The 14,207-nt window shown below is 33.1% G+C and overlaps 2 protein-coding genes across 2 annotated transcripts; one reads left to right on the top strand and one right to left on the bottom strand.

Annotated features, from left to right (window-relative positions):
* Window positions 1-33: 33 nt before the first annotated feature.
* LOC145560411 (protein HIGH ARSENIC CONTENT 1, mitochondrial-like) lies at window positions 34-1,370 on the top strand. The gene is made up of 6 exons (XM_081621662.1): window positions 34-88; window positions 180-260; window positions 340-413; window positions 563-633; window positions 885-938; window positions 1,053-1,370. The coding sequence occupies exons 1-6, from the start codon at window positions 72-74 to the stop codon at window positions 1,155-1,157; spliced, it is 402 nt and encodes a 133-aa protein (XP_081477788.1). The 5' UTR covers window positions 34-71; the 3' UTR covers window positions 1,158-1,370.
* Window positions 1,371-1,591: 221 nt separating this feature from the next.
* LOC145560410 (peptidyl-prolyl cis-trans isomerase CYP21-1-like) lies at window positions 1,592-6,158 on the bottom strand. The gene is made up of 7 exons (XM_081621661.1): window positions 5,897-6,158; window positions 4,947-5,019; window positions 3,589-3,636; window positions 3,311-3,334; window positions 3,012-3,194; window positions 2,810-2,885; window positions 1,592-2,101 (listed from the first exon to the last, which is right to left on the bottom strand). Exons 1-7 carry the CDS (start codon window positions 5,996-5,998, stop codon window positions 1,930-1,932), a joined length of 678 nt encoding a protein of 225 aa, XP_081477787.1. The 5' UTR covers window positions 5,999-6,158; the 3' UTR covers window positions 1,592-1,929.
* Window positions 6,159-14,207: the final 8,049 nt, after the last annotated feature.

Raw genomic sequence — 14,207 nt, 5'->3', positions numbered from 1 at the left:
TACTTAGGAACCTCAATTTACTCAAAATCAAACAATTGTTAAGAAATTTAAGTTAGAATACCTCTTGATCAATGGATACTTCCAAAGGGTGAGGTTTTTTTTGTTCTAATTTATTTGTTTTTATTTTGGTATTGTTTGCACCCTTAGGTTGAGACTTCAATTCATTTTGCATATTGCAGGCCTTCAGAAGAAGCTAAGAGTGTTGATGTTTACACAGCCAAAGGTCTCCTTAGTACCGGATATCGGTATCTAGATGTAAGGTATGGTAACAAATTAGGAGTTTTAATCTTGAATTTTCGCGGTTTTAGGATAACAAAAGGCTTGCATCATGATCTGTAGGACAAAGGAGGAATTTGAAAAAGGACATGTTGAAGGTGCTCTTAACATCCCTTACATGTTCATAACTGAAGAAGGTATGTACATATATAAACCTGAAATTAAAACGTGAACACAACTTGCTCAAAATGGTAATGTACTAATGTAGGCACGACAAATTACGAATAGAATGAATATTTGAAACTGTACAACTGATGTGTGCATCGTGATGTATTTTGTACGACAGGGCGAGTGAAGAATCCTAATTTCATTTCACAAGTTCTAGAAGTTTGCAACAAGGATGATCACTTGGTTGCGGTAAGACATTCTATTTGCAACTAGGCCTACAATAGACTGAAAGATACGTTAAGTATACTCCATAACATTGGGAATTTTGTGACAAAAAGTACTCAAGTCAATTTTGGACCATACATTAATTTTATCTCAGTGATTTAGAATATGCCATAGTTTTACAGCTTCGTATTTTAGATCAAAATTAAAGTTTTTTTCTTGAATTATTGTTTAAGTTATAAAATAGTGTGTTAATGATGATCACGGTTTTGGCTCAGGCTTGCAACAGTGGTGGTAGAGGCAAGAAAGCAACAATTGATCTGCAGCATGAAGTACGTAAATTATTCTGGGCATAAAAAGTTTGCACAAGTAATTAATAAGTAGTAGTCTATTAGTTTGTTAATCAGAAAATACTAATTTACTTAAATGATGATTATGTGTAATAGGGATTTGAGCATGTTGCCAATATCGAAGGGGGATACTCAGCCTGGGTAGACGCCGGATTTGCTGGTGATAATGCAGCAAAATTAGCTTGCAAGTACCGTCCTTGAAATTTATTTATTGCTTTATTTTGTATCAAGCCAAGTTTAACTATTGATTCTGCTGTGTACCGCGATTCAATTTATAAATCATTTGTGTATGTATTAACTTAATCTTGATGTAAGTTCCCCTGAACACACTTACCATGTAAGTTTTAACAATTGCTTTTGTATGAGCAAGCATTTTGTGTTCTGCTGTTTACATCCATAGTCAATTGTGGTTTAATTTTACATCATACTCCCACTGTAAGCTGTGTATTTTCCACAGTCACAATCGTAGATGCTCAAGCTATCGATTGTGGAGATGGATAGATAAGACTACTACTTGTTTGATAACGATGCTGTTTCCAGACATCATCCTGTTATAAAAGTCATAAAACCAAATAGAAAGTAATTGTAGCTACAAAAATATATAGGTAACCTTCAATCAATTTAAAACTTACATGGTAGACAGCAAAATATAGAGGCACGAGTGTTGACTTAGTGAGATTTTTATATCATGACTCATCCACTCATTTATGCCAATTTCGATAAATGAATTCAACATGTATCATTTACAAGCCTATATTACAGGGTTCTACAAGCTAACAACATAAATAGAACTAGAATTTGCCTAATGATCAAGAAACTCTTCCGGGATCAGAAGCAGACATGTAAAGCCAACCTAGGTTTCAGCTTGCTTTCCTCTCACCGTGACATGTATGAACAACATACAACATAAGATCTTATGCTTAGCCAACTAATAACTGAACCTTCTACACTAAGGAAATAAGCAAATTCTTAATTAAAGTTTAGACATTTCCTCATCCCATTTGCTCTTGGGTATCTCTCCAGAGTCAGCTATGACCACCTTCTTCCTAGGTTTTCCACTATAAGTTCCAGCTCCTCCTTCAATGGCATATACAGTATCCATGCCTTGTAAAACCTTCCCAAAGACAACATGCTCGCCATCCAACCTGAGCATTTTGAAATAGGCATAAATAACAAAATATTTCAGAAAGTATGGAAGATTCTATTCAGAATCACAATATAGCTCTGTATCCCAAGACTCTTCATGCAAAATCTTAGAGAAATTTGAAAGAGATAACGAAGGCTTTTGGTGTTTCATTTCCAAGTTCCCTATTTGAACCAGCTTTCCTTAAAAAAGGAGCAAAATCTCCATATTCCCCCAGAACGTAAATTGGAAAGAGGGAAGTCCTTTTACAAATTTTGTTCTAGCAGACTGTTGATTGAGAAGTTCACTTGCCACAAATTTGTATATATTTTTTTTAGCAAGGGGAATAAATTAGAAGATCCTCCTCCTAAGTCTATTACCTAAAATGATAGATCTCTAAAACGAATTTCCTTATTTCCTTCACAGCCCTCTAGCAAGATAGTTTGCTACCTTGTTGCAATTACACAAAAAACAGACAGAAATAGAAAAAAAGCAACTACAAACAACTCACACATTCCTAATATAAACAAGATGATACAAGCAAAAATCATTTAAAACTCTATAAAATCATCTCAGTTTAAATTTAATGATAGTATGGTTATGTGTCCTCGATTTTACTAGATAATATGATCTGAAAAATTTGATACTCCTTTTCAGTAATCATAGCTTATGTTTTTTGTTGGGGCCGGGGGTATATTTTTCAGCAAGTAGGGGAGTAGATGTGACATACCAGCTTGCCTTCACTGTGGTAATAAAGAATTGTGAGCCATTGGAATTAGGTCCAGAATTCACCATAGACACAATACCTATTAAAAAAAAGGTAAAAACAGAGGAAAAGATCAGTTGGTAACAAGTATCAGGACAAAAGTTTGAAAATAAGAGTGCAAAGTAATTTAATAATACAACTACAATGAATCAATTAGATCAAGTACCTGCATGCCAATGTTTAAGTTTGAAATTCTCATCAGGGAAGGTACTGCCATAAATTGATTCTCCACCCTTCCCATCACCATGAACAATATCACCACCTTGAATCATAAACCCAGGAATAATACGATGGAATGGTGTTTTCTTATAATGTAGAGGTTTACCACTTGTGCCCATCCCCTTCTCTCCTGCAATCAGAAGCAGAATATTAGACCCCAAAAGGACAAATTAACAATTATTCAAAACCAATAGTTTTAAGGAGAAATCAGTTCAAATTCTCAGAGGTGAGAGAGAAAATTTGTACCAGTGCAAAGAGCTCTGAAATTTTCTGGAATAAAACAACCCAAAAAAATAGAGTAAGATTTGATGCATAGAGTGGTGAAAGGATTCATTTTCAATGAAAAAAGCAATATGGTGAAAACTGGAAATGAATGCAGTAAGTGTAGTCATATGGTGATAGAAGTGAGTTGAGTCATAATAAGACCATAATATTCACTAAAGCAAAAGCAACTGCCTGCCTGAACTTGTGTAGAAAACCAATACAAAAAAAGAGTAGAAAACCATGAAGAAGAAATTACCAACCAGATGTTTTTGGAACAACAGTACCAAATAATCCAATCACGATTCTACCTGTCAAAATTGTGAGTTAATAAGCTTGAGAGACCAAAATAACAAACCCTACGTACTTATTATTTTAAAATATTAGAAATAAATAGACATCTTCCAGTATCAGATATACAAGAAAAGCTTTGAGTTCACCAGGAGTCACGAGATAGCAGTTGACTTGGAAAGAATACATGTAACTGTTAGGAGTGCACTATAAACAAATTTTCAGAGATTAAACCAAGTAATTACACTAACACGAAGCAAGAGACATCAAAGTTGGTGTGGCAAGGGTAAAAAGAAAGTGAAGCACATTTTAAGATATTACTGAAAAGGAGAAGAACATGGGATGCATAAGAATGGCACTAGATAGGAGCAAGAGATTGCTTTGACATGTGGTCAATCCGGGTCATGTTATGTACCAAAATCAAATATGTTACTGCAAAAACTCATAACTCACTCAAAAACCTCAACTAAAGGGCCAGTTGATAAAGGACAGCAATGGGCCTATTTAAGAAGCAAGCTGGAGAAAAAATAGAAATGAAGCAGAAACCCTAAATCATCCATAGAATCTTTGGTACAGTTTATTTGAGTAGCAAAACAGTGAAACACTGTTTTTTGAACATAATAACTACTCTTCGGCAAAGAGGGATAACATACCAGTATAGAAGTGAATTCTCTTCACTTTATGCCAAGTAAACCTAGTGAAGAAGCACCAGAGACATCAAAAGTTCCCCGAATTTTATGAACAATTCCTTAAATGATCAAACACTGGTGCATTCCCTAGCTCATTGCTTCATTTTAAGGATTATGTCGCACATTTGAAATAAAGAAAGTACTGTCTTACCACTTGACAACTACCCACTAACCAATAACCATGACCTACAGCCAAAGAAACCTACATTATGATCCCTCTAGAAGAAGCAATTCAAACCATATTCTTAGCAAGTTCTGACTTCTTTTCTCAAATCTCCACCTTATTTTATTTTACTTTTATTGCAGAATTGCCTTGAATTCATAAAGCCCTCACGAAGCCTTAGATGCACTCAGAAAACAAAGCAATATCCTCTCAAATAAATATCTCCTTCTCTAAAAAGAAATAAGCATTTTTAATGAAACTGACGAATATCGGTCTAGGTACACATTCCACACCCCACCCCACCCCACCCGGCACCCTCCCTCTCTCCAAAACTAAGCAACCCTAAAAAGGAAGTAAAGGAAGAAAACAAAGAAGGGAAATAACAAACTAAATCATCTAGCCATGACCATGGTCAAATTCACAATGATAGTGGTAGTAGTAGTAGTAGTAGTATAGATATGCATTACGGAGTACATACCTAATCGTTGATCATCCATGTCAACATCCAAAAACACTCTGTGAGTAATTTCAAGATCCTCCTCAACTATGCCCTGCACATTAAAAGGACAGGATGATCTTTCTCAATGCAAACAACAAAGTACATCCAGCCTCTAAGATAATAACCCACATTCCTGGACACATTATTTAACGAAGGAAAAAAACGTCTTAACTACTCCATATAAACTTATTGCAACTCAAATTGCGAGAAGACACTAAGCCTCTCTAATTCTCTTTTTTTCTAGCACAGCACAACAGCATATAACAAAGATCTAATTCTGCGTCATTCAGACCACAAATATCATACAGTTAATCAGAGAAAGGTTACAATGTTCAGCACTATCAGGTATCAACAGCAATATGCCAATATTAAGGTAACATCGCCTTCATTAAGGCCGAGAAACAGCGACTTCTTTTCCAAAAGGTTCAACTGACTCAAATCGCCAAACATTTACTTTGCCCCGCCATCCATCACACGAATTAAACCCTTCGTTCCGCATTTTTCAAACTCAATTCTCCCACATCAACACAATTACATTTCATAGACTCCTCATCTGATCACGACTTACAGTCAAGATCCTAAATCACTATCACTAATTTGATTTTTGTGAGCATGAATTTAGGATCGCCCAAATGTTAATCATATTTGCAATTGTAGCCTCAATTTCGCCCAACAATAAACAGTTCCTCAATCGTACCAATCAAACATTCAATCGAAAATTAAAAATAAAAACCCTAACAGATTTACATTACGAAACGCCAATGAAACAAATAACACAGATTCTACATTAAAACACGAAATCAGCAGTCAGTAGCAAATTCATACAAAACAAACTGAAAATCTAAAAACTGCAGATAATATGAACCAATACAAATCGGAAATGAATGCTGAAATAGCACATATAGCAGCAAAAGGAGAGAGAAAAAAACCTGGAAACTGAAGGAAATGGTGAAGACGAGGAGAAAAGCAGCAACGATGCAAATGTAAAGCCATCGATGTTGAGCAAATGCAAAGATCTCTCTTCGCATCATCACTGTATTAATTTCTCTCTAAATAAATCTTGTTGTTAATTTTTGGGGAATTAATGATCAATAATTCATCACAAATTCAGGATATAAAATTCAATCCCTCACTCTCTTTCTCTCTCCTGACGAAAGAATTGATAGAGTGTCAGAGACTGAGAAGTAGTGATTCATCAAATTTCTCTCTGTACTGTTTTTTTCTGGGAAATAACTTACGAAACTTTTTTTTTTTTTTTTTCTTGACAAGTGGGTCTTGGACACATTGGGCCGGCCCAAATGAAAGTTGGCCAAAAATTTGCATTTGTACACTCTCTATTTCTTTTCCTTGTGCAACCTCTTGTCTTGTCCCTCAGCTCGTTAAGTTTATTTTTAACTGTTGGAGTTTTCCTCACTAGTAATGCAAATCGGAGTTTCATCAAGTGAGTGTGCAAACAGTTAGAGAGGGAATGATGGAGAATGCAAGTCTAGGGGATTGATCAAGGCCGAGTTAGCAAGAGAGCTAGAGCTCGGATGCTGGGAATGCCTACGGCATGGTCGAGCTAGAGCTCGTTGCCATCAGTAGTGTCCAGCAGATCCGAGCTATAGCTCTCCTACGCGTGAGCTACTAGCTCTCTTCTTCTTTGGCTAGCTGGAGACCCGAGCTATAGCTCTCCTACGGGAGAGCTACTAGCTCGCCCCCTGTTTTCACTTGCGGCAGTCCGAGCGAGAGCTCCTTGCGAGTGAGCTATAGCTCTCTACTCGCAAGCCCAACCGAGTATATGGGCCTTGCGTGAGGCTCAAGCTGCTTGTCTCTTTTCCTTATTACTCCTATAAATACAACTCATTGGCCTTTATTAAAAAACCAAGTTAATTTCATTATTGAAATAACCTAAACACAAAAAAAAAACCTACCCTATGAGATCTGAACAGTTCTTGAGCAATTCCACTCTTCGAGTTCGGGTGCACGGATTACGGAGAGAGTTGCGTTAAACTTGGGGGGCGTGCGTCACTAGGAAACTTGTACCGGTGGTGGCGTATTTCGTTTCTAAGGCAGTGGATTTTGTTCCACGGCGCGACTGTGAGTTTGAGATCTTTAATCAAGTATTTTCCCTTTCATCTTCTCTATTTTGTTATTGGAATCAACAGGTATTTTACCAACAATAACTCCCTCCGGCTTCCATTGGTTTAATTGGCAAATGAATATACGAGTATGATTCTTGAAAGGTGAGTTGAATGAGGTAAAATATTGTGTAAGGGTTAGTTTATTCCCCGAAGTTCAAATTGTGCTATATTAGATTTTCACTAACATATTTTTGGACTAATATTAAAAAAAATAGATAAAAATTAATCAATAAAAGCTGGACACTTGGCAGGGGTGAGTCTTGAGTTTTTATCTCAATCAAGTGCCAAATAAGAAAGTGATGTACTCCTGTACATAATATTTAAGATAAAATGGCCAATTTAGAAAATTAATGCATTTGGGAGTTGCTTGTTTCATGAGTGATTTTTTTGCTCCTTATAATCTTTTCAAATGAGCAAAATTGTATGTTGACTGATCAATTATTATCATAGAATTATCGTGTCATAGATATTTCCATTTAGTTCAATTGTTCAACCAATATAGTATATCTATTAAAAAAAAACCAATATAGTATATTATTAGTATATATATGCTCATATTTACTACCGAATAGTAGGTAAGATTAGTATAGAACTATAGATGGAAAATTGGGAGGTAGCATGCAAGTAGGTAAGAGTTAAGATGCAAGAGAGGTAGGCACGTACAACCATAAAAAGACAAGAATTCTACATACTTACAAATGAATCAAGTTATAAAAAGCTACATTACATGTTTAATTCACCTTATATTTGCTTTCTAATATGGTTTTTTTTTTTTTTTTTTTTAATTAGAACTTTTTTTTGTCTGAACAAATTTATTTGTCTAATCAATTGACTAAACTTTATTCTATATATATACACTTATCAGTAAAGAAAAGAATATATCAAAAAGGGTTTTATAAGATTTGTATGAATTCAATTTGTAGTTTCCAAATACAAAGTATGTATTTTTCACGGGAGTAATTTTTTTCATTGCCAAATTAAATTATTTAGCAATATATAATAACTCATAGGAAGTACATAAAAAGATAAAATATGATCTAAACTGATCAGTGTATAATGATTTGATTTGAAATAAATAATAAAAAGGTATGGAATACTATATTGAAATGGATAATCTTATCCAAATGAAGGGTTAATACATACTCCAAACTCAAGAGTAAAGAGTAATTAAGAAGATAAAGCATTAGTGTACTTATCAACCTCCGTACGTTATCACTAAGATGATAGCAACATGTTTGAGTATCTTATCAGTTATCACATCTTTCACAAAAGCTTATCAGACTCCGCGTCGGCTTCCTTCAATTCAATTCTTTCACTTCTTTAGTGGTTTAACTACTATTGCACATTACATACATTACTTGAATTGATCATAGATATGGTCCGTCTATTTTGATAACAAGTACTGTATAAGTCTATCAACTTGTTTATTTGTATTATTAAAATGTAACGCAAAAAGGAAGTCAAAAATTGCCAACTTCAGCCAAGAAAATGTAGGTGTATTTGTCTGAATGCATAGAAAATAAAGGGAATGATTCATGATTGATTGAGAAGGATAGTTTGATCAATCTCTTTTACCTTATGGGTGCACCCATGACCCATCACTCATGACCCATGACCCATCCAGTTGTAGTCAGCTTGGTTGTGCGCTTCATAATGATATCATAGACGTAAACTTGTACTGCCCATCTCGTTTAAGCCGTCAATATCTTATCGTCTTTAATTACTCCAATGTGGCCTGGATTAAATTTGGCTACATTGACACTCACTGGAAATTTACTACATGTATATGTACGGAATATAAAGGAAAATGAGTAACCATTCCTTTAATTTGTTATTTTCATATATGCAGGGGCGGAGCCAAGGGGGGCTGGCGGGGGCCTTGGCCTCCCCCTTGGCTCAAGATATTAATTAAATTTGCTCTTAATTGCCATTAATTTTGGTGTAGATGAGTTGGTTTTTCCGGTGTGATAGTATGCAAGTTGTCAAGAGATCAAACCTTGTAGCTAACCATTTTTTTTATATATATTTTATTTTATTATTATTATTATGAAGTACATGTAATACGTAGGTATAATCTTGGCCCCTCACTTAGAAATTCTGGCTCCGCCACTGCATATATATGAATATAAATTTGCTCAATGTTCATCTAGCGTTACTAGATGTAGACGACGTTTCAATCATTCTATATTTTGGATGTTACTTGAAACTTTATTTGAATATATATTACTTGAAACTTATATAAGCTCATTGAGTTAATATTGCTCTCACATAGTCACACTTATATTAATTAAAAGAAAAATTATTATTATTACTTCAGTATGTACTTTGTATAACAAATAAAAATGATGGAGGAAATATGTTGAAAGTTGATCTGAATTGTTTGATTTGAATCATTCATTTGATTTTGGCTCCCCTTTTTTTTTTTTGAACGGGTTGTTTAATTTGATATTGACATATCTTTGCGCGATAAGAGCATCGAAAAAGTGTGATATCAAATGAGTGTACTTTGTATAACAAATAAAAATGATGGAGGAAATACGTGGAAAGTTGAATTGTTTGATTTGAATCATTCATTTGATTTTGGCTCCCCTTTGTTTAATTTGATATTGACATACCTTTGTGTGATAAGAGCATCGAAAAAGTGTGATATCAAATGAGTGTGCTAAAATCATTTTTCTCATAATTATCACAATTATAAACTATGTGTAAATCATAAATCAATGCCATATAGCTATAACTACACTATGTAGATAACAATAATGAAGGGGTAAAATGACAAGGGAAGGGATAAGGTGACCCTCCATTTTCCTGCTTTCAATTAAATGTTGGAGAGATTTGGTTTATTATAAGGGGAATTGAAGGAAATTTATTTGATCGATCATTCCATTCCCTCTAATGATCTTTAATTATAGGGTAATGTTATACATAGTCCTTAGGGCTATCTTAGCATTAAAAACACTCTTGAAAATTTTATAAAATTAGAAATTTACGACAAAAACATGCGTAGATCAGTGTAATTAGTGTGAATTTGTTTGATTTTCCAAATTTAAACCGTTTTCAAGATTATTTTTAATGCTTATATATAGCCCTTAAGGGCTTTGTATAGTATTTTCCTTAATTATATTGTATATTCAAATAAATAAATAAAAAATGCATCCCTTCTTTTCTCTTATCTCCCTTTTCCTTCATTTCTCTCTGTTCAAATTAAACACATAGTGTTGTGTAAACACATGAGTAATATTTCTTTTTTACTTGATCAATAGAGTCAATAGGATTTTAAAAGCATCCAAGAAATCAGCAATACACATGCACCAAATTGTGGGGCAAGTTATTAAATAATTTTACTGATTTGATAATTGATTGTAAGTGAAAGTATTTGATATATAGTTGATAAGTTCTCAAATGACTAGCTATTACAAGTTGCACCACTAGCACCACATAAACTATATGGCTTATCAAATATATATATCAATGATATTTTTAGTACTTTTTGGAGAGATATTTTTTTTTTTGTTGGGATCCAAATTTAAAACCCTGTTTATCCAAGCTTTGTTAGTTGTTGGCTCTATAATAGAAGTTTAGATCTAAGTAATAAACTGAATAAGATATATGATAGGTGGAGAAAATATGATTTGAATCAAAAGAACAAATTAAATGATACATGAAAGTTGCAATATTTATTTTTGAGATTTTTACTAGCTCACTCTTTGCATTCATTCAATTTTTATATAATTATATTCTCATTTACTTCATATCTACGAGTATATGACACCATATTTATCGTTTGTTATCATCTTAAACATAATCTTGCATTAGTTGCATGTGTGATTACAATTTTTTGTTTGGAAGAATATCCTCTTCAACAAGTATCTTAATTTCTCCCTATACTTTGTATATAAAAACAAAGTACTCTGCGTGCAGTCCCTTTATTGAGTTCTCATTTTCCTTTTCAACTAATATTGAGAAGAGAAAATTGTGAAAAAAGACTTTTTAAGTGGTTAACTTTTTGAAAAATGACCTTTTAAGCGAAAAATTATGAAAAAAGACCTGTTAAGTTGCATTTTGTTTGTATGGGGCACTTGGGTGAGCTTGCGTGGTGGTCAACACCGAGCCCCGACGTTGACTATCACATGACTTTTTTTTTTTTTAAAAAAAAAACCCAAATTTCCCTCCAGCTCACTCAAGTATTTCATACAAACAAAAGGCAGCTTAAAAGGTCTTTTTTCACAAGTTTTTCACTTAAATTAAAAGGTCTTTTTAAAAAAAGTCAACTATTTAAAAGGCCCGTTTTTACAATTTTCTCTATTAAGAATGCTCAAATTTTTTCAACTAATTAACCAACCAATTAATTAAAAAAAGCATCGCGACAATAACTTAGGGCTTGTTCTCATCGACTGAACTGAACTGAGCTAAACTGAACTGAATATTTTATAAGAGAAGGAAATTAGGAGTTGAACTGAACTGAACTGAATTTCAACATAAAAGAACAAACCCTTAAAAATAATACTTGTATAAAATATAATTTGTACTCCGTATATTGTTTCTACTTGTACTTTAGTAAATCTTATTAGACTTATACCACGTATGTAGTCAAAAGTCAATGAAAAAACAAGTAGTTGTACACATTCACACACTATATCTCTATATTAACACAGTTACATTACCCCCTATTAAAATAATAGTCTAAAAAATTACTGCGTATCATCTCAAACAAATTATTCCGTAACATAAATTGGAAAATGAATTTGGTTTCGTTTTTGTTTATGGACAAAATTGATGACGCTTGATTGTGTAAGTACCACGGCCTACGTACACCATACGAGTAATAATTATAAACAAAAAAACAAAAAATATAAAGTTTGATAATGATATACCTTTTTATCATTATTATTATTGTTGTTCTTAATAAAGGATCAACAAAAACACCATGAAATGAAACGAAGCGAAAACGAATATGGAAACAATATATATGATTAAAATATGGAGACTTAAAGTAAAGTCACACAAAACAGCTAAGCCAGCTAATAGTGGCGTCTAATTAAAGTATCTTAACCCTATGTTTTTATCTTCCTTAACAGGGTTAACAATATCAAGTTGCAAAATTAGAAAGCTACAACGTGGGAAGCTGCCTCGGCTTGGCTTTGATCGACCGCGTTGGCTCCTTGCTCATTCAATCTACAAGAAAGCTACAATGTGGGAAGCTAGGAAGCTGCCTCGGCTTGGCTTTGATCGATCGATCGCGTTGGCTCCTAGCTTATTTAATCCGTGGCTCGCAGCCGATGCCCTTCAACTTGCTAAAAGTGTTCAATTAAGTATCATGCATCACGCCACCCTACTATATAAAACGTGTGCTAGTTAATTAATTAAATAAATAAAAGAGTGCTCATTGCTTTAAAGTTTTTTGTATTTCTTGCTTGTTGATTTTGTGATGTAACAATAATAAGTCCAAATCTATGTCCCCATCAAAAAATATAAAAATAATAATAATAAAATATAAATCTATGTCCCCATGGTTGATTCAGTACTTTGCAGGCAACATGACAACATCCCTGTGGTGCAAAATTTATTTGTAATCGAGTAATACGGAGTAATTCATATGGAGTAGTTACTATCAATATTTACCAAACAAATTTTAAAATCATTTCAATTTGGTTGATAATTGATCAGAATTCGTATATCACAATATAACAATATGAACGTGTTTGTTCCGTGTCATATTGTTTCTCCAATTAGCACAACTCAATGCAATGTCATATTGTTTTGCCAGAGTTATATACTCCTATTGTTCTTGTTTGAATTATTTGAAAAAGACATGATCTTATTAGTAGAGAGACAATGTAAATTGTTATAGTGACATGCATAAAGTATGTATGTAGTTTATGTGCGAGTAAAAGAGGTTGAATTGATGTCAAAAAATAAACATTGGTTAAAACTTTAACTGTGAGTAGATCGACTAATAAAACACTTAAAAAATCTTAAATCTTATCACTAACATAATGCATTGCATTTGCATATTTCTATCATCACATTAAAACTATAAAATCAGACCTTGACAAAAAAAATTCTTATATTATACAAAATATAGTCATGTAGATAATTTTTGTGTTACAAAAAATACAAGAAAACAAATAAAATTAAAAATACACGCACAAAATTTACAAGGTTTACCAACACTATGTTAACTACATTCACACGGAGCCACCCGCCTTTCTTAATGCAAAGCAATAGCTTATTGATACTGAAGAAAACAAATTACAAAGTACAGAATAAATTAAGAATAATCAACGGAAACATAATTATAATCTTATATCTCTGATCTTAGATTTGTCAAGCAAATGTTCTCTATTTAAGAACTCAAATAGTCTAATAACCTTACACATCTGATATCTCTCTTTTTATGGCGTCTTGGAATAATCCTATAGGATTATACTTCATATATAAACACTCCCAAAAACTAAAACAAAATAATGGAAATCGAAAAGCGACTTATTAGAGACATGTGCTTTTGTTCGCTTAGGTAGATCGGTTGAACTCACCATAATTGGTACTGTAGTGTTTTGGCTACGTACTACGCAATTCAGGATGCTCAGTGCACTTAAGCCATGTTTAAGGGTGTTGCGGCCAATTTTGCCTTTTTATGATTATTGCATAAATGCATTTGAAGGAATATGTATTCATGTGTTTTTGAACCTAAATTAAATAGTCATAAATTGCGGAAGTACATCTTACTATTTCATACACTATATTTTTTTTTTTTTTGAAGGGATTTCATACACTACTTACAATAGTTCTTAATATGTCAAAATTAAAAACTTTCAGATACATTGTACCTATCTACATTGACATTTAACAACAACAAAAGATTGAATACCAATTATACCATTACATAGCTTCATTACTCCATAATCCGTATCCATATTGAATTCATATTGAATTTGACTCTTATATCAACACAATAATACTTCATCCGATTCTTTTCAGTTGATACGTTTTTTTAATCACGTTTGTCAATGCATAATTTCAACTATTTATATCTTTAATTACCGATAAGCAAAAATTATGAAAACTTAATATTTTGAAAATATATATTATGACGAATCTAATAAGATCCCACATG

The sequence above is a fragment of the Chenopodium album genome, chromosome 9 (genome assembly GCF_948465745.1).
Source record: "Chenopodium album chromosome 9, dcCheAlbu1.1, whole genome shotgun sequence".
NCBI classification, from domain to species: Eukaryota; Viridiplantae; Streptophyta; class Magnoliopsida; order Caryophyllales; family Amaranthaceae; genus Chenopodium; species Chenopodium album.
This window is presented reverse-complemented; position numbering and strand designations above follow the sequence as displayed.